We start from the raw sequence: 19,992 nt of genomic DNA on the forward strand, positions 1-19,992 counted from the left end.
TAGCAGCCTTGAGCAGTTGTGTTTTTTACAGACTCAGATCACCACTGTAACTTACAGCCTGCGCCCATGAGTCCTGCATCCCTCCAGGCCTGAGCATTTAAAACGTGCAACCATTTGAGAGAATCAGCTAACTGCCTGGAACGCTCAAGGAGACACAGCAAGGTGACCGGGCCCACAATCAAACTGGCTCAGCCAGGCACACTAGGCTGGGCGGGGGAACTTCCACAGACAGAGCAGAGGGAAGGCATGCCATGTGCGCATTTCAGGTGGGGGAGGAAGTGGGGTTGTGTGCATGTTTCAGGATCAGGAGGAAAGTTGGGGCACTTTTAGAGTAGATTCAAATTTGAGGCTCTGGCAGTTTTGTGCTCCTTTAAAAATCCAACCCTGGGCAGAAAGAGCAGTGAGGACTCAGAGCTAGCCAACCAGCCACGCTGGCATTCACAAAAACAGGGGAAGCACAAAGCAGTGCTTTAGTGCCACAGACCCCCCCCAAAAGGCGCTCTCTGCGGCCAAGTTATTTACAAGTCTCTCTGTAATTGTTGTGCCTTGGTCCCTCCCGGCCTGTGAGCTGCCACCCAATGCAATACAGATCCTACACAGACTGACGCCATTCGTGGCTATTGAGAAAAGCCCTGAAAGCTCTCCCCACATCAGTATTGTCCTAATGGTATACTGACAGCCATGGTGCAGGGGAGACAGAAAGCATGGAAAAGTCTGAGCTGCAATGGTGCAAAGAGCCACCCCGCTGCCTTACAGAGGCAGTCCCACTGCAATGGTGGATGAACTAGTTTCTGCATGTTGTTAGCACGCATTGCCCTTGGGATCCTTCAGGATGCAGGGCATAGGTTGGTGACTGCCTCCCCTGAGCACCCCCTTGTGGTCTGGGGTGGCTCTGTGGAGTCCTACCTCAGTCTCCCACCAGCTCACAAGAGATCTGCACAAATCCAACAGCCCTTCTTGGGATCTAGTCTAACATAGCTCAAAACAATTCAACCCCCTCTCAAAGTCCTGCAGTAACTCAAGCAGCCACTCTGAGGCCTCTCCTACCTGGGGTGCTGCCACGAGCCGCAGCCAATCCAAGAGGTCAGCGGGCAAACCCGCTCTGCTCAGGCCTCCCTCTTACTTACCCCTGAAGGCCTGACTGGGTCACATAACCTGTCTTCCACACCTGGGACCCAGTCAACCTGTGAGGAGACCATCTGCCCTGACGGGGCCACCACCCTATGACAAGGGGCATCACAAAGAGCCATATTTCACAGAGCAGAATGTAAACCGTGCTGGGTTTAATCTGGATGGTCTCTAGGGATCATTGGGGTGTCTGAGTCCCAACTGACAGACACTGCAGGTCTCCCCAGAAAGGTACCTTAAAAAATAGCTTTAGGCAGGAAGAAACTGCAGTGTTCGTTTCCAGTCTTGTCTTCCCCCAATCCCATGCCAAGTACACATCCTTCTATCCATCCCTCGCCGTGGGACATCCTCCTCCTACATATCAAAACAAAACCTGTTGCTTAGTTCTACCCTCTCAGGGGGTTCAAGAACACTACAGAACTGGGATCACTTAGAGGCAGTTTGGCTAAAGTATTGGCCAGCAGCCAGTTACTTTCAGATTGCATTTCCCCCCATTACGTTTCCAGCAGGGAGAGGGACAGCTTCCATGGCACCTTTCACCCCAGAGCGCTGTACCAACCAGCGTACATCAGCGTCTTCATCTACCCCACCCGGGGAGGAATACAGCACAACAATGCTACACAGCTGCACAACAAGCAGCAGAGGGCTTCTCCCCGAAGGTGGACACCATTTCAGCTGGTTCCCCATTACAGCTGCCAGGGCAAAGGAAGTACCCAGGGAAGCTAAGTGTGTACACCACGCGCATTACATAGTGATACACTGGCTGCACAGTCCAGACTGTTGTGCTCACTCTTGCAAGGCTACTTTTACAAGCCAGGAAAGCCCCCTCCACCCCCGCCACACAGGGGATGTCACAGGGGTTGAAGTAGCACCATGCTCTTCTACAGTGCCTTTTCATCTCTAGGGAACAGGGTTCAAACAAGAAGTGCACCCACATCATGCAGCTGCAATGATGTTTTAGCCAGTTCAGAGCCCCAGCACTGGGGTAGCAGGCAGTGGAGCATGTCAGGGTTGAGGTGCACTGGCAGGCCCTTGCAAGGACCCCAGCGCTGGACGAGCAGGGAGTGCTGTGCACTGGCAGAGGTGCAGGCTGGACCCAGGACTGGAGAAGCAAAGAGTGCTGCAGGTCAGGATTGGGGGCGCAGTGCTAAATCTTATGTCCTTAAGTGGAGGAAGCATGCACAGAGCCAGCCTGCATGCCAGGTCTGGCTCCAGCTCCTTCCACCTCACTTTCAGGAAAGAGGCAGATTTTACATATACGGGAGATAGAGCCTCTTGGCCACCCAAAGAGCAGCACAGGTGTTTTGTAGGAAATCCTGTCCCCTGGCCGTCAGCGAGGAACATGATGTTGGACATAACAGTGAGGTGCCAATCTACAGCCAGCGCTTCCACAGTAGCATAGACACAAGCCTGCTTCTGGCAGATGCAGGGAAAGCACAAGTTCCACACAGGCCGGGCAACAGAAATGCAATACAATAGCACCTGATGGAGGGGCAGGATAGGGGGACATGCATACTCCGCACAGATGTGTCACCTTGCTGGTGCCCCATTCATATGGCTGTTCTCCTGGGTTGCCAATTCCCAGTCTCCCCACTACACTCCACCATTTGTGCTGTGGTTGCACCTCTGCAGTCCAATGGAGTCAAACCAGACAGATTCACACTCTGGCTTTGGAGCAGGACTGCCAGCTGATTTCCTGCTGACTCTCTCAGCATGGGTAAGGCTGCTGGAGGTGGCTTAGGTAAGCCTCGTTTTCAAGAGACACAGTACTGCAACTGAAGCCTTGAAGCACTTCTCCCTCTCCCAGACAAGCACAGAGAAGCTGTTCAGGGTCCTGCCTACGACAGATCTGCCAGTCTGAAGGCAGGGAGATGCTCCCTTGGTAAAGCAGCAGCAGCCGGCTGGCTACACAGCCAACGCAACACTTACTTGTAGGGTACAGTTACTGTTATTGTTCAAGCAACACTCGCAGCAGCTAGGTCAGAGGTGGGCAAACTATGGCCCGCGGGCTACATCTGGCCCGCGGGACCATCCTACCCAGCCCCTGAGCTCCTGGCCCAGGAGGCTAGCCCCTCTCCCCCGCAGCCATAAGGTGCAATGCTCTGGGCGGCGGGGCTGCAGAGCCTGGCCTGACCCGGTGCTCTGTGTTGTGCAGCGTGGCTACATGACCTGGTGCAGCCGTGCTGCCAGCCACCGGTGCTCCAGGAAGTGCGGTAAGGGGGCAGGGGAGTTCAGGGGATGGGCAGGGGCATGGACAGGGGTCAGAGGGCAGGGAATGGGGGTTGAATGGGGGCAGGGATCCCAGGGGGCAGTCAGGAAGGAGGGGAGGAGGATGGGGCAGGAGTCTCGAGGGGGGCTGTCATGGGGCGGTTAGGGGCGAGGGGTGGATGGGGCAAGAAGCAGAGGAGGGGCTGCATGCCTGGCTGTTTGGGGAGCCTCCCCTAACCGGCCCTCCATACAGTTTCAGAAACCCAGTGCAGCCCTCAGGCCAAAAAGTTTGCCTGCCCCTGAGCTAAACCAGTCACCCGGATTGCTTTGCCCTTCTCCGTAATGGAAGCCCCTTGCAGTCTCTCCCCCAAAACTCAGTGCACTGCAATACCTCTGCCCAGAGCACCAGCCTATGCCACAAATAAACAGTCACAGATGCTGCTATTCCAGAGTGCAGAGATCTCACCACAAAACAGTACCTGATAGCAAGGAGCCTTGCTTGGGTCTGATGGCTTATTACAGACATGGTGTGCTGAGTCTTTCAGAAGGGGGATGCCAAGTCTTCATTTATTCACTCTAATTTAAGGTTCCGCATGCCAGTAATGCATGTTAACGTTTTTAGAAAGTCTCTCTCTCTATTACTGTATGTAACTAAACTATTGTTGTATGTAAGGTAAACAAAGGTTTTAAAAATGTTTAAGAAGCTTCGTTTAACATTAAATTAAAATACAGATCTTATCAGCTTAGTACAGTGGTTCTTAATGTGGGGTGCAAGACGCCCTTTCTGGGGGTGCAAGACATGCGAGATTTTTTTAGAAGGTAAATCATTGAAAACACAAATTAAGTACAGACACATATGTACAACTACTTTGTTAAAAAATGTATGTTAATAAATATAGGTTTGATGAAACGATTACTTTAAAAAACTGTGTATAACAGTAAGTTTTTAAGCTAATTGTAGTGTAATTTTTGATAAGGGCTGCAGAGCGCTGGGCCCAGGCCAGGAGCAGAGCCCTGGGCTGTCTGCCAGTACCCCAAGCTGGCAGGAGAGCTGATCAGGGCCAGGCGGCTGGAACCCCAGGCCAGCAGCAGGCTGAGCTGAGCCGATGGCCGGGACCCCGGCTGGCAGCTGGAACCCCAGACTGGCAGCGGGCTGAGCAGCTCAGCCCGCTGCCAGTCTAAGGTTCCATCTGCCGGCCCCTGTCAGCCGGGGTCCTGGCTGCCGGCCCCAATCAGCTGCTGCCGGCCTGGGGTTCCATTCACTCAGGCCGGCAGCAGGCTGAGCGGGGCCAGCAGCCAGGACCCCGGCTGGCAGTAGCGTGCCAGTAAAAATTGGCTTGCGTGCCACCTTTGGCTCCAGATACAGCCCTGCCCTGCTGTTCCTATCTTGCCCTCTACAGCAATCACGGCTTCCTCTTAGGCTGTCTTCTCTGTGCTACCTGAGCCCAAACCAAAGGGCCACGAATCACAAGCAGAAGCAGCTGGAGCTGAGCAGGGATTAGAGATTCCCCCGCCAAGCTTATTTCACTGGGCTTAGGATACCATTGTACTGTACTATTGGTAACCCGTACCCCTCTTTTTTTGGGTGTGCAGGTTAGCAAATATCAATGTGCATGAAAATATTTTTAAAAAATCACCCATAAGGAAGTGTACAATTTAGACAAAAAAACTGATGTACAAAGAAAGTGGTGAACAGTAACTATTCCCAATGAGACAGACAAAAGCTGTAACTCATGGCAAATTCCTAACAGGGACCAAAGGACAATAGCTTAGAGGCAGAGAGATTACAGGCAGAAAAATCATAAACCGGGCCCAGATAGCACAGCAATATGGATGGGAGGATGCGCCGCACATGGCTGAACTGATGCTCATCGAAGGAATGAGGGGATTATGCCACTGGACAGCAGTCAAATGAAAAATGGAGTGGGAAGGGAACTCAGTTTTTCTTAGTGGGGACAGTGCCTCCGGCAACCAGCAAGAGCTACAGAGCAGGGCAGAATGCTCAGCCTGACCTGATCCCACACAAGTGCCAACTTTAATATTAAAGAATGGCCAAAAGCCAGTCCTGATCTGCACTGACTTGGTCTCCCCTCCCCACCAGCCATCATTTATTTAAGGGCTCTGCATCCAGATCACCTGTGTGTATTTGGTATTCGTGCCTCTTTCCCATCCTTGGTTAAGGGATGTGCAGGCCCTTTGAGGAATGGTTTGAGAGGTTGGGCTAGCTCCTCTGCAGCATACTTCTGAGGAAATGCAGCTCCATCACTTCCCACAGAGAGACTCCCGCATGAATCACAGACAGCCCCTCCTCCAGCCTTTAAGGAAGGGCCTTTGTTCTCTCCCCAGTGGCAGAGGCATACCCAAGAGGTTGTGCTGTATCAGAAAGGACCCATGGTCTTTGCTGACACTAACAGGTCCTGAATTTGAAGGGCAGAGATTTGAAAGCAGTCTCGCTTGGGGGGTGGCAAGTAACACACACAATGAACAGAGAAACACCCAGACATTGCGAATGCCAAGGGTGGAATTCACTATAGGTCTTTAGTGCTATTTATAGTGCAGGAGAAGACATGGAAACATCTTTGATACCAAGAGCCACAAGAATAAAGCAGGAACTAAAACACTTTGAAATCTCAACACCGACTGGCAGTGCACTCCAGACAGCACAGCCTCCCATAAAGCAGAAGGGACCTCAGTACTGAGTCCACACGACTCCAGCAGAGGGCCACTGGAGTGAGAAGGGCAGCTACAGCCCTAGGAGCCACTAGCCAAAGACATATCAGCAACACCTCACGCGTCCAAGTGTCTTGGCATCAAGCTGTAACAATGTCCAGTTGGCAGTGACAGTTAGCCCAGTACACACATCCCATACACAAGAGACAGGGGATGTGGCTGATGTTTCTGTCCATTCACAACTGGACAGATTCCCACCCCACCCTGATGGAAAGTGGGGAGAATTTCAAAGGCACAAGTGGTCATGAGGTGCCTAATTCCCACTGACCATCCATGGGAGTTAGGCATCTACATCGGTCTCTGAAATTCTTCTCCTAAGCTTCTAGCACAAACTAAGCCCTCCCTGACCCTGATCATGGCTCTTGCACACATAAAGGCAAACTGGAAATTCAATTATTAGCTCCTTTATTCACAGTGTACAGGAATCAATGAGACTGTAGCCAGAAACAGGGGGCAGATTGAAGAGCACAAGCCTGCAAAACACAGCAGGTGACAATAAACAGCTATCCAACCTGGACATTGGTTCACCATCTGGACTGTCCACAAGCCAGAAGAGATTCCACTGGAGTCACTGCCCTGTCCCAATTCAGTGTGGCCAGTGCATTTGTCTGCTTGGATATTTGGTGTATTTTAGTTCTGCAGAAAATGGGAGCTGCAGCTGCCTTTGACGAAGTAACAGCCTCAGAGCTCTGGGGCAGGGAGAGCTCCCAGCACATAGCTCTGCTATTGCACCCCAGATTGTGGAGACCTCACAGCTCTACCAACATCCCGGAGTCCTCACCTGACACCACCCTGCTATGCCAGCCCCGGCCCAGCTCCCCTTCTGCACCCACACACACGAGGTGACCCAGGAGACACCTTGGGAGTAGGTAAGTGCAGACAGAAGGAGACACTCAGTCTCCTCCAGTTCAGAGCTCCACATCAGCCTCTGTACCGTGCCACCAAGTTACATACTGAGCTCAGTGCTCACAACCCTGGTCTTCTGCAGAAACGTCTCCTCTGCACACAGGACGCAAGAGTGTGTTGGGGGGTGGGACAACACAACTCACTCAGCAATGCATGCCTCAGCTCGATTGGAAGGAACCAAGGCAGCATCTAGCAGTTGGCCTGGCGATGGGTCACTGCAAGCTCTCTTGCCAGCACACCGGTGAGCTTTGGCATCTCTGCAAGCATTTAAAGGGTCAGCTGCTATGTGAGACAAGAGAGTTTTTAAGCAAGCTGCAACAGGCTTTGGGGTCGCTTTTGGATTCATTAATGAACGTGGAAATCCCTGCCTTTTATCGCAGCTCCCTTCAGATCCCCTACAAGTCACCGCACTATGCTCAGAGTAGCCCCATATGCTACTTCCTCAGAAGCACATCACACTGGACTGTCTGCATTGCCAAGTCACACAGGATACTTAGACACTGCAGCTGCGAGCGAGCTGTTCAGCTCAGACAGCCTCGCACTATAGCTGGCCATATGTACTGGAGCTCAGACTCAGCTGGGCGGGTAGGTTCATTCTTGGGTAACTAGCCCAAGATGCCACTGGTGCCACAACATCCAGACAGCTATTTTTAGTGTGCTTGCTCGAGCCCTGTCATGTGATTCTGTGCACCTGGGCTGGGAGGCTTCTGTACCCAGAGAAAGTGAGCAGCACTTTACACAGCCACTAACACACGCAGATAGTAAGTGGCTCCCAACCAGGATCCTCCAGAGATCCTGGTTGCTGCCACCCAAATTCCTGCATCTTGCAGTCTGTGCCCAGTAGATGCTGGCTACACAGGTGTCACCCAAGCTCTTGGATTACGATTTCTATCTCAGAATAGTGCAGGATAAGCAAAGGTCCCAGCAGTCTCCTCTTGAAAACATCCCCTGCCAGGGGTGCCTTAGATACACGCTATGGGCTCAGGCGATACTGAGCATCTTCAACTTCCTCTCTCTTGGCTGGGATCTGGGTGCTTAGCACCTCACAGGAGCAGCCCTCTGCACTGCAGGAACCAGCACTGGGAAGCTGTCCAGTTTTGAGAGGGGGAAGGACTGGTTTTTCCTCTTTAGTGTCCTGTCCCCCACCCCCGCAGGAAGCCTGCTAGGCCCCCTAACCCAACACACATCAGCAGAGTAGCACAGGAAGCCTGCAGGCTCTCTCTTGCTTTGCCCAAAGGAAGTGGTGCGCAACTGCACAAGGATCAGGTGGTGTTTTTACAGAGTCCAGGCCACCATGATCACTGACTTCCTGCAGCTGTTCCCCATACTCCTGCTTGGCCCTCTGTTTCCCTTAAGACATTCATCTTTGCAGAGAAGCAGTTGATCAGAAGAGTTTGGAGGGGGATGGTGTGAGCAGTCAGACTAGCCGCAGGCAAGGGAAGGGGTGGGGTTCACAGCACTGCACACCCCAGGCAGCCCAAGCAAAGACTCCAGAGGAGGAAGGAGCAGACAGCCCCTGAAACTCCTCCAGGCACATTCCAGAGGCTGGGCCTGTTCACTCACACTCTGGCACAAGGTATGACAAACAAGCCATTCCGACTGGCTCACAGGCACAACAGCAGCATGCCAGGGAGTGAACAAGCTTCTGGAGTTACTTTGGCCCCCCAGCACTAGAGTTACTGCAAGCCCCAAAAGCACTCCGCAGCAATCCACTCAGGCACTTCTCTTTGATGATACAGCCACATCAGCAGCCTGGGAAGACAGCAAAGGTACAAGAAAGTATTGCTTTGGTGTGCCCCATCACACTCACATCTGACAATGGAGAAGAGACCCACTGCTTCTGTTTGGATCTGGAAGAGTGCAGCACATGTCTCCCCTCAGCAAATGGGCAACTTCTACTGCCACCAACACTTAATGGCATTCATCTCTTTTAAAGAGTCACTTTCAAAGAGGAGGAGTATACTAGCAGTTAGAGCAGGGAACTTGAGTCACGGCTCCTGGGTTCTACTACTAGTTCAGCCATTACCTGTGCTATCGTGGGCAACCTATTTCACCTCTCCATCTGCAGTTCCCCAGTCTTTTAGACACGGTTAAATCCTGCTAACCTACCTCACAAGGGCACTGAGGAATACAAAAAGGGAGTTGGGGCCTAATTCTGATCACACTTATATCCGGGCAACTCAAGAGTAAACGCATGGACCTCAGTGGAGTGACAGGGATGCTAAGTGATGAGAACCAGACATCTTCACAGCCGTATTTTAAGGAAAGCCAGACCTTGGGCTGTCTGTTTTACAATGTTCCTCTAGCCTTCCTTTAATGTGGTTTTCAGCAGGTGAGTTAAGCTTGTAGTCTCTGGTACATTACTCATGAGCCTCCATGATCAGAGATGTTGGCTCAAATCCAGTGAGAAAAAGCTGGTGCATATTTGTTCTAGCAAAGGGAAAAACACAAATTGTTTATTGGACACATCTGGAGGCTACCACAAGTTAATGGCAGGTTAATTAGCCCTATCTTGTGGTAGCCCACTTAGCTACTATGGTACCAAGAGATTTGTTCCCCATCTCAGAGATATTCATTAAATGAGCTCTCTGCGGCCTGTCTAGTTTGGCACAGAGGAGACGAGACGAGACCTGTGGGAAAAGGCACTCTCTTCCATGGACTCCAGTGGGCAGAGTTGTTGGAGGTGGGTCAAGATCAGACCTCTGATCCTCCTTCAGACCTGTAAGCCCCAACAGACAGCTAGCAAGAGTGACAGGCACCATGCCAATGTACGGTGGCCCAGGTACAGCCCCCTAGACATTTCCACTAATAAAGTGGAATTCCTGGTGGTGACTGTCTCCTGACTTTGAGACACTCTTCTCTAACTCTGGCTGTGGGGGCCAGCAGAGGGAGAGGATGATTGGTTATATTTATGTACTGGAGATCTGTACAAGCCAACCAAAACAGCTGCACTCAAGGCTCATCAGCAACTTGCTGACCGGCAAGTCAGAACAAAGCTCTCTTTTTGTGACTGGGCTGGTTTCGGGTCTTGAGTCAGAGGGTTCAAATGCAGGCCAGGATCTTGGAATAAGTCACTCAGCAACTGTGAGAAAGCTCTGGGACCTCAGGCCCCACCACATCCAAGTTCTACCACTACAGCTCATCATCCTATGCCTGCTATCTAGCTGTACGGAGCAGGGCTAGAGGGAGAATATGCTCTTCCGATACAGACATGCACATGCTGGGACTCTCCACTTGCCTTCTAAAGAGCCAACCAAAAAACACATACATGTTCCTTTGCTTTGCAAGAGATCTAGAATCAGCAGCTTCCTGTATGTTGGGCTTTCTGGTCTGTCTCCTCCAGAAACCCACACTCAGGATGCGTATAGTGCACATCTGTAGCCCCTCTGTGCTATGGTGGGAGAAGCTGCAGAGAACCCATTGGTTCACTGTGCAAATACAGGTTGGAGACTTTCACAGCAAGAATGTGTTTAAATGGCTCAACTGCTTACAGTGCCCAAGACAACAATTTAGCCACTCTAAAACCTGTCACATATAATGTGTGTCCCATCAGAGCTGATGCACAGAAAGTTTATGATACTCCTAACAAGACACAGCAAACCAAAACACAAATGGCTGGGCATCTCCTGAGATCAGCAGAGGGGTATCATATAAAGTGATCTGGCTTTTCAAGGAGCTTCAGACTTTCAAGGACTGGGAATTCTGGGGCTGCTGCTGGTGGATTTTCCAGATGCATTTAGGGCATTTACATCTTGTATAAGTCTCACAACTTCCTGTGATGAAGCTGGGTCGGGGGGGGGCATCAGCATGACATGGATTGAGGTACATATGCCCATACAAGGCTGGGGATATGTCAGCCAGCCATACGTTCCTCATTTTACTGTGGCCCTTCATAATTGTGTATTAGCACCGGCTTCTGTGAAAAAGCCTAGAGGAGTTAGTTCCTACCATTTGTTCTCCCCCACAAAAAACCCCAAACAAATCATCCTCTACTCTCTATCTTATGAAAAGCCAACATCCTAAAAACAAATCCACACGTTATAGGAGACTTTGTGGCCTCCTAATCAAATGAAGCATAAGAAAGGCCATAACCACCAAATAAGACCATGACTTGCCAATCACAGCTCCAGGTAAAAGGACAACCACGGTTAACTGGGGAGCTAAGCCCCCCTAAGGAAACCCTCTCAGTAAGGGGAATTCATTTTAGTAAATAATGGAGGCTCCTTCCCTAAGGAGAGGGCATCCAGTCTGACAAGAAACTCTAACCAACCCATTCTCAGGGTTGTTTTACAGAATCATTCTGTCTGCAGTCTCTTCACATTTCCTCCTAGGAAGATCTAAAGCAGAGGTGGGTGAACTACGGCCAGCAGGCCACATCTGGCCCACGGGACCATCCTGCCCGGCCCCTGAGCTCCCGGCCAGGGAGGCTAGCCCCCAGCCCCTCCCCCACTGTCTCCCCTCCCCCACAGCCTCAGCACAAAGCGATGCCAGCACGCTGACTCACTGCTCCTGCCAGGCGGCGCCGGCGACATGGCTGGCTCTGGCATGGTAAGGGGGTGGAGGATCCCGGGGGCACAGAGAGCAGAGGAAGGTTGGATGGGGCAGAGGTTCAGGGTGGGCAGGGAACGGAGCAGGGGGCTGGAGTGTGGATAGGGGTCAGGGCAGTCAGAGGACAAGGAGCAGGCAGGGTTGGATGGGTTGGGAATTCTGAGGGGGGCAGTCAGGAGGCGGTGGCCAGGCTGTTTGGGGAGGCACAACCTTCCCTACCCATCCCTCCATATAGCTTTGTAACCCTGATGTGGCCCACGGGCCAAAAAGTTTGCCCACCCCTGCTCTAGAGGCTGTTAAGAGGTAGTATTGTCCCGGTGTCACTGTACCCGAGAAATAACAGTACAACAGAGGCAGCTGTTCAGTAAAAATAGCCTGTCTCTTCTGAGGAGCATGCAGAGTGCCTAGCACAACAAGGAGGCTCTGATCTCATTTGAGGCCTCTTGACACTGCTGTAATATAAATAAGATCCTCAGACAATAAGTTGTGTTCTACAAGGAGGGAACATCCTCTGAAGGTTCCTCCTTGTAGAAGCAGATTAAAATATTTTCTAACAAAGGACCAAGTGCATTTAGGTCTGAAACGCATGGATTCTGAATGTGGTTCGATGTATCAGCAACTCCCCCTGTTCTCATTCTCAAGTCCCCTTAACAAATGAATGGTAAAGTCACCCAAGCCAATATCAAGGCTTCTCTCCATTTACCAAAGCTTTGTTGTTTCAGCATTTTCACTGTGGCTAATAGGGGAGTGGTTTTGTTCCAGGCAGCAGTGAGACCACAGAGGAAGAGGGATTGCAGAGGACAATCTATTGTGGTGTATTGAATTTCCCTCCCCCACTCTATTCTAACCATGGGCAACAAAAGGCTACAGTAGCCACATAGCTTGTTTCCCCCTCCCTCAACCTGCCCCTTACAAAATTCCCCACAGACCTGTCCGCACACGGAAGACATGGGAGGTGAATACTGAAACAAAAATCAGACAAGTTTCCATTATTAGTTTTTTTTGTGCTCCCGTTTTCTCCTCTTCTCAGTGGCAAAGGGGGCACCCACCACATTGAGGGTTATTGGCTTAGGCCAAACAGTGTAATGTACTTCTTAGAACAGTAAAAACAAGGAGTCCGGTGGCACCTTAAAGGCTGAAAGATTTATTTGAGCATAAGCTTTTGTGGGTAAAAACCCCACTTCTTCAGATGCATGGAGTGAAAATTACAGATGTAGACATAAATATACTGGCACATGAAGAGAGGGGACACCCTTCTCTTCATGTGCCAGTATATTTGTCTGCATCTAATTTTCACCGGACTACTGGTTTTTGTGGATACAGACTAACACGGCTACCCCCCGATTCTTAGAGCAGTGGTTCCCTAACGGGTTCGTGAACCCGAGGGTTTGCAAAATGTTACAGGGGGTTCTCGGGAAAAAATTCCCTAATGGTGGACAGAGCTGTCCCTAAGAACCCCAGGCAGCACAGGGCCAGCAGCCCAGAGCCCCTGGACTTCCAAGAGCTAAGCAGATCAAAGCAAGCATATTTATCACACTGAGGAGATTTAAACTTCAAGATTCCTTATAAGAAATGGAAAGGGAGGTGGATATTTTTTGCTGTTTTTAAAATGAAATAGGCAGCTAGTATTGTTTTTAAAATTATTATGAAGAACAAGTTTAAGCCTTGTTGTAACGTGTGTTGTTTGCCTGGACTGCTCAAGACCTGAATGCTTGTGTAGGAGGAACTGATACTCCTTGATGAAACATAGGAGCCTTGTCTTATAACAGGCTTATTCAAAGTGATACAAGCCACGAAAGTGAGATCTTGGAAGAGTGTTGCACTTTTCATACAGTATTTTTATTACATTAATGATAATTAATAAGAGTGTAATAAGCATGTCATAAAAACAAATTTTATATTTCCAAGATCACTGCTTTTTATAAATTTATACTCAGGTGAAGAAGAAAAATCCCTGGAAATATTCATTTTTAGGAGGGGGATCACGAGATTTGACATTTTAGTGAAAGGGGTCCACAGGTTGTTAATATTTGGGAATCAATGTCTTAGAGTAAACCCACAACATCCTACAGGACCCTGAAGCAGACACCAGAGAGACCAAATACCTAGAGTTTCACACAGACAGCAAAGCATTTCATATGCAATTTTTAGAGGGCAGTAGTAAAAGCATAATACTAAAAACAATGCGACAGTGATACACGTGGCCTAAAATTGAACAATTCAAGGCTATTTGATCTAGACTTTGTTGACAACATCTCTCTTATCAGTGAAGATGCCAAGGGACTACAAAAATGCACATACCAAGTAAAAGTAGTAATGAAGAAGATAGGTTTGAGATACATTGCAAAGAAATGTAAAGTCATGTTAATGGGGACTAGAGGGACAGAAATCAAAACTGAAGGTGAAACTGGAGAAGGCGGACAATTTTATGTATCTTGGAAGTACCATCAGCCAAGGTGGTACTAGTTCTGAGGAAAAAGAAGAAGAAGAAGAAGAATCGGGAAGGCAAATGCTGCATTTGAAAGACTCAAAAAACAAAAAAAAGACTCAAAAACATCAATGCCCCTCTGCCACGTACATTGGTCAAACTGGACAGTCTCTACGTAAAAGAATAAATGGACACAAATCAGACGTCAAGAATTATAACATTCGTAAACCAGTCGGAGAACACTTCAACCTCTCTGGTCACGCGATTACAGACATGAAAGTCGCTATTTTACAACAAAAAAACTTCAAATCCAGACTCCAGCGAGAAACTGCTGAATTGGAATTCATTTGCAAATTGGATACAATTAACTTAGGCTTAAATAGAGACTGGGAGTGGCTTAGTCATTATGCAAGGTAGCTTATTTCCCCTTGTTTTTTCCTACCTCACCTCCCAGACCTTCTTGTTAAACCCTGGATTTGTGTTGGAAATGGCCCACCTTGATTATCACACACATTGTAAGGAGAGCGATCACTTTAGATAAGCTATTACCAGCAGGAGAGTGGGGTGGGAGGAGGTATTTTTTCATGCTTTGTGTGTATATAATAAGATCTTCTAAACTTTCCACAGTATGCATCCGATGAAGTGACTTGTAGCTCACGAAAGCTTATGCTCAAATAAATTGGTTAGTCTCTAAGGTGCCACAAGTACTCCTTTTCTTTTTGCGAATACAGACTAACACAGCTGTTACTCTGAAACCTGTCAAAAACATCTGGCAACTCAAAAACATCTCCCTCAAGACAAAATTGAATGTGTACAAAGCAATTGTTATCACCATCACAACATATAGCAGTGAGACATGGCAACTAACCAAGAAAGATACACAAAAGCTGGATGCATTTCATAGCAAATGTCTGAGAAGAATATTGGGAATAACAGAGATAGGAAGACGAATGAAGAAATCAGAAAAATTACCCTCTCACAAATAATCTACAAAAGAAGACATCAGTGGCTGGGACATGTGCTGAGAATGGAAAAAGAACGCTTACCAAATACCGCCCTTGAATGGAAGCCAGAAAACATAAGAAGAAGGAGAGGAAGACAGCAAATAACATAGAAACTAACAGTTCTGAATGACATCAAGCACCTCAACATGAAATGGGAAGTTTTGGAGAGAAGGGCAGTTGACAGGCAAGGATGGCAAATGTGGGTAGCCCAGTGTGCAGCAAAGCACGGGATGGATTAAGGTCCGAGTAAAAGCACAAACCTTCACTAATTCACACTAACGACTGGGAGACCCAGGAGGTTTTTTTAAATTCATTTTCCAAATTAGCTAGGAAGCGAGAAAACATTTCAAAAATTCAGATTCTGCCTCGCAGAGAGAGGCTGAGAATGGTAGCTTAGCTCTAATTGAACTAGTGCCATCACATACTACAGTATTCTTGATAGCATTCTCTGTATATTCTGCATAATGAAGCCTTAGGAATAAAAGGCCTACAGTGCCATCTAATAAAACCTTTGCTGGGAGGTGCAAATCAGTGAGATTCTACTGCAAGAATGATACTTTGCATTTCTATAGCACCTTTCAGGCATTTTCACAAAATGCCTTACAGAAGTATCTTCTTTTTAAGAAGAGAGATGGAAACTGAGGTAGACACAGATAACGTGTCTTGCACAAGGTCATACATCAAGACAGCTAGGAATAGACCCCAGGAGTCTTAACTCCCAATCCTGTGCTCCAGCCACTAGACTTAACCCAGATAATCAGGCAGGCAGTAAAAAGCAGTAACTGTGCTTGTGGCACTCCACAATCTAGGATTTAACTCAGGACACCAGACAGCATCCATCTGAGTGGCTGCAGCAACCCCTATGGATTGGGAGGAGTGGGAAGCAAGTCCTGTGAGTCTTGCTTTGTACTCAATTCCCCTCTACTAGGTTTTGCTCCCTAGTCTCAAGCCCCTCTTGAAATGAGGCATTTCCCCCAAGATGTACTGAGATTCCCAGAACCATGTCACATAACAAGAACATTTACAATATTCAGGAAGGGGGCGGAGGGGGAGAGAAGTCCCAGATTGTTCCAGGAAACGACAACATCCCTGAAATGACTTCATAGCAGGGAGGGCTCCCACCTCTTCCCCTGTCCCAGGCCAGTAACAATCCCACTGGAAGAGCCAGGTTCTTTCCATCCAGCCCAGCCAATGGAATGGTTCAAGAGTGGAGGTCAGGCATGGGGGAGGGAGCTTCCTCCCTTCCCTCAGCCTAGCAAATTTCCCGTAGTGGTGCCAAACTGGCTTCCCAGTCTAGTCAAGTAAGCCAGACAAGCCATTGCCTCTCTCATTCCAGTTGCTCCAGGGCATCATAACCATACCAGATGGTTGGATAGGAAACCCCCTTTGGCCTCTTCTCAGAGGAAATGAGAAATTCCTACTTCTCGTTTTCCCAAGGTTCCCCTGATCCCCTCTTCTCCTTCCTCTTGTCTGAGGACATCTGGACAATAAGAACTGTAATCAACCCCCTTTCACATACGATACCAAAACCCGGCTCAGTCCTTCCAAGCCAATGGCTTAAACTGTAGTGACTTTACACCTGCCTCAGCCCACTTTTGTCGAAGTTGCTAGACCCACACTTGACACATCTAGAAGGCAGAACAATATCCTCTCTCTAGGAAGCCTCCCCCTTTCTCCTGCCATGAGACAGACCACAAGAGTTAATGCCAGCCTCAACTCTTACACCAGGCACTCTAGGAAGGTAAAGGGCAGGCATTGCCTTGAGTCAGGTGTGGCCCACGTGCAGTTCTATAACCTAGGCAACCAGATCATCCCCTTTGGGGAGAGCCCCTAGGGCCCAATCTCTCCGAATTAAAGAACATGGCTGCAACCTGCTCCTTTCCAGCTCAGGCCAGTGTGCCCCTCGGGCCCCCAGTGAGCTCCAGCGGATCCCGCGTTTCCTTACACAAGCCCGACAGTCAACTGCCCAAGCCCCCTTCCGGCTTCCCGCGCCGAGGCAGGAGGAGACCGGCGGCCTGCCCCGTGCGAAGCCCGATCCCGAACCCAGCCCGGCCGCGCCCCGCGCCCCCGGGACTCACCGCTGTGCGCGCTGAACCAGCGGGGCGCGATGTGCAGGGGCAGCGCGTCGGCGAGCGAGGCTCGCGGGCCCAGGTACAGCATCCCGTCTCCATGGCGACCGCCTCCGGTCTCCTGGTAACCGTCACCAGGGGCGTAGGCGGAGTCTGCGCCCGCGCCGCCGCCCGGGGCCCGCTCGGGGTCGCCCGCCGCCCGGGCCGCCGCGGCGTACAGGCCGAAGGGGACCCCGCCGGCCGCGCTCGGGTCCATGCCCATGCCCGCCACCGAGCTGACGGAGCGGCTGCGCAGCCCCATGGCGCCGCCGCCGGCCCGGTAGTGCCCGAAGTGGGGCGGCCCCCCGGGCGGGGGCACGGCGCTGTCGTCGGTGGAGACCCCCGGGAAGGGCCCCCGCGAGCGGGCCGCGGTGCTCTGCTTGCCGCCCATCGGCGGGCCCGGCCCGGCCTGCTGCCGCTCCGCGCCGCCCGAAGGAGGGCGCTCGGCCCCGAGCCCCTGCGGACACCCCTCGGCGGGGGAGGGGAGGCTGACGAAAAGGGAGGAGGCGGCGACGGCAAACTAGGAATTAAAATTCATCCGCGCCTGCGGCATGTCCCCGCCAAGTGCCGAGAGGCCCCGGCCGCTCGCCCACAGCCGCGGCGGGAGGAAGGGGAGACAGCAGGCAAGGCCCGCCCGCCCGCCTGGCGGCTAGCCGCCGCCGGGACGATCTGCGCGCACTCCCGCAGCGAGGCTGGCTCAGCCTCCGGCCCGCTCAGCCCCGCAGGGGGCCTTGCCCGTGGAGCGGGGCCTCCCGCCGCCCAGCCCGGCCCCTCGCCCGGCCGCCCGCTCTCTCGCCTCCGCCCCGGGCCGCTCTCTCCAGCGGCGCCTCGCGGCTGGGGCAGCGAGACAATAGAGGCTGCCAGGACGCATGCGCCCGCCTCCCTCCGCCCCCGCAGCCCGCATTAACCCCCTCACTGCCAGCCCCCATCGCCGGCTCGGCGCCTTCGGCGCGGGGGGCGGGCCGGGGCGCGAGGGGGGGTTAGAGATGCGCTCTCGGGGGGGCGCGGCCCCACCTTCCCCGGCAGCGGGGACCTGCCCCTGCTTCCAGACCCTGCCCGAAAGCCCGCCTCGGGCGCACGCTTCGAGTCACCATCAAAGCGGCGCACAGCCTCGGGGCCGGGCGCTGGGCGCTGGGCGGACGGGGCTGGGCGCTGGGGGTGCGTGGGGCTGGACGCTGGGTGCTGGGGGTGCGCGGACGGGGCTGGGCGCTGGGGGTGCGTGGGGCTGGACGCTGGGTGCTGGGGGTGCGCGGACGGGGCTGGGCGCTGGGGGCGGATGGGGCCGGGCGCTGGGCGCTGGGCGGACGGGGCTGGGCGCTGGGGGTGCGTGGGGCTGGACGCTGGGTGCTGGGGGTGCGCGGACGGGGCTGGGTGCTGGGGGTGCGTGGGGCTGGACGCTGGGTGCTGGGGGTGCGCGGACGGGGCTGGGCGCTGGGGGCGGATGGGGCCGGGCGCTGGGCGCTGGGCGGACAGGGCTGGGCGCTGTGGGTGCACGGGGCTGGGCACTGGGGGCGGTCGGGGCCGGGCGCTGGATGCTGGGCGGACGGGGCCGGGTGCTGGGGATGGGCGGACAGGGCCGGGCGCTGGGAATGGATGGGGCCGGGCGCTGGGGATGGGCGGACAGGGCTGGACGCTGGGGGTGCACGGGGATGGGCGCTGGGGATGCGCAGGGCTGGGCGCTGGATGCTGGGCGGACGGGGCTGGGCGCTGGGAATGGATGGGGCCGGGCGCTGGGAATGGATGGGGCTGGGCGCTGGGGATGGGCGGACAGGGCTGGGCTCTGGGGGTGCGTGGACAGGGCTGGGTGCTGGGGGTGCGCGGACAGGGCTGGACGCTGGGGGCGCATGGGGCTGGGCGCTGGGGGCGGACGGGGCTGGGGATGGACGGGGCTGGGCGCTGGGGATGGGCAGACGGGGCTGGGCGCTGGGGGTGCGCGGGGCTGGGCGCTGGGGGTGCGCGGGGCTGGGCGCTGGGGGTGCTCGGGGCTGGTGGCTGGGGATGAGCAGACGGGGTTGGGGGCGGGCGGGGCTGGGCGCTGGGGATGGACGGGGCTGGGCGCTGGGGATGGGCAGACGGGGCTGGGCGCTGGGGGTGCGCGGGGCTGGGCGCTGGGGGTGCGCGGGGCTGGGCGCTGGGGAGGGATGGGGCTGGGCGCTGGGGGTGCGCGGGGCTGGGCGCTGGGGAGGGACGGGGCTAGGCTCTGCGGGTGCGCGGACAGGGCTGGGCGCTGGGGGTGTGCGGGGCTGGGCTCTGGGGCAGCCGCAAGCCTCTGCTGCTGGTTATAATGGTGTGTGAAGCGCTGGCGGTGTGCTCTCATGGCGGAACAGTCCGGGGTCCATAGTTAAGGTTGCACCATAGATTTCAGTTTATTATTAATTTCACACTATTGCCTAGAGCCCATGGCAGAGATAGGGATCCATTGTGCTAGGCATGGTACAGACACATAATACGAGGCAGTTCCTGTCCCAAAATGCTTACAGCATTCAAACAGGCAAGACAGACAAAGGAAAGATTAATATCTCCATTTTAAAGTTGGGAAGCTGAAGCACAGACAAATGAGTGGCTTTACTCATGTGAGTGACCTGGTTCATTGACTTCAGTGGAACTGCTGGTGTGATTACATTTATGCAAATACACATGCATAACTTTGCAGATTTTTGGAGCAGAGACTGACTGTATTTTGCGGCAAAGAGTCCTGAGGCACCTTATAGACTAACAGACGTATTGGAGCATAAGCTTTTGTGGGTGAATACCCGCTTCTTCAGATGCATGTAGTGGAAATTTCCAGAGGCAGGTATAAATATGCAAGCAAGAATCAGGCGAGGGATAAGGAGGTTAGTTCAGTCAGGGAGGATGAGGCCCTCTTCTAGTAGTTAAGCTGTGAACACCAAGGCAGGAGAAACTGCTTTTGTAGTTGGCGAGCCAGTCACAG

The 19,992-nt window shown here is 52.7% G+C and overlaps 1 protein-coding gene across 1 annotated transcript in view; it reads right to left on the reverse strand.

Annotated features, from left to right (window-relative positions):
- ZNRF1 (zinc and ring finger 1) overlaps nt 1-17,809 on the reverse strand; it is a 101,017-nt gene extending 83,208 nt beyond the window's left edge. The window contains exon 1 of the mRNA XM_077831371.1: nt 17,031-17,809. Coding sequence (XP_077687497.1) covers nt 17,031-17,451 — 421 coding nt within the window. The 5' untranslated portion in view covers nt 17,452-17,809. The remainder of the gene's footprint in view (nt 1-17,030) is intronic.
- Between the last annotated feature and the right edge of the window lie 2,183 nt (nt 17,810-19,992).

Source organism: Eretmochelys imbricata, chromosome 12 (assembly GCF_965152235.1).
Source record: "Eretmochelys imbricata isolate rEreImb1 chromosome 12, rEreImb1.hap1, whole genome shotgun sequence".
NCBI lineage: Eukaryota > Metazoa > Chordata > Testudines > Cheloniidae > Eretmochelys > Eretmochelys imbricata.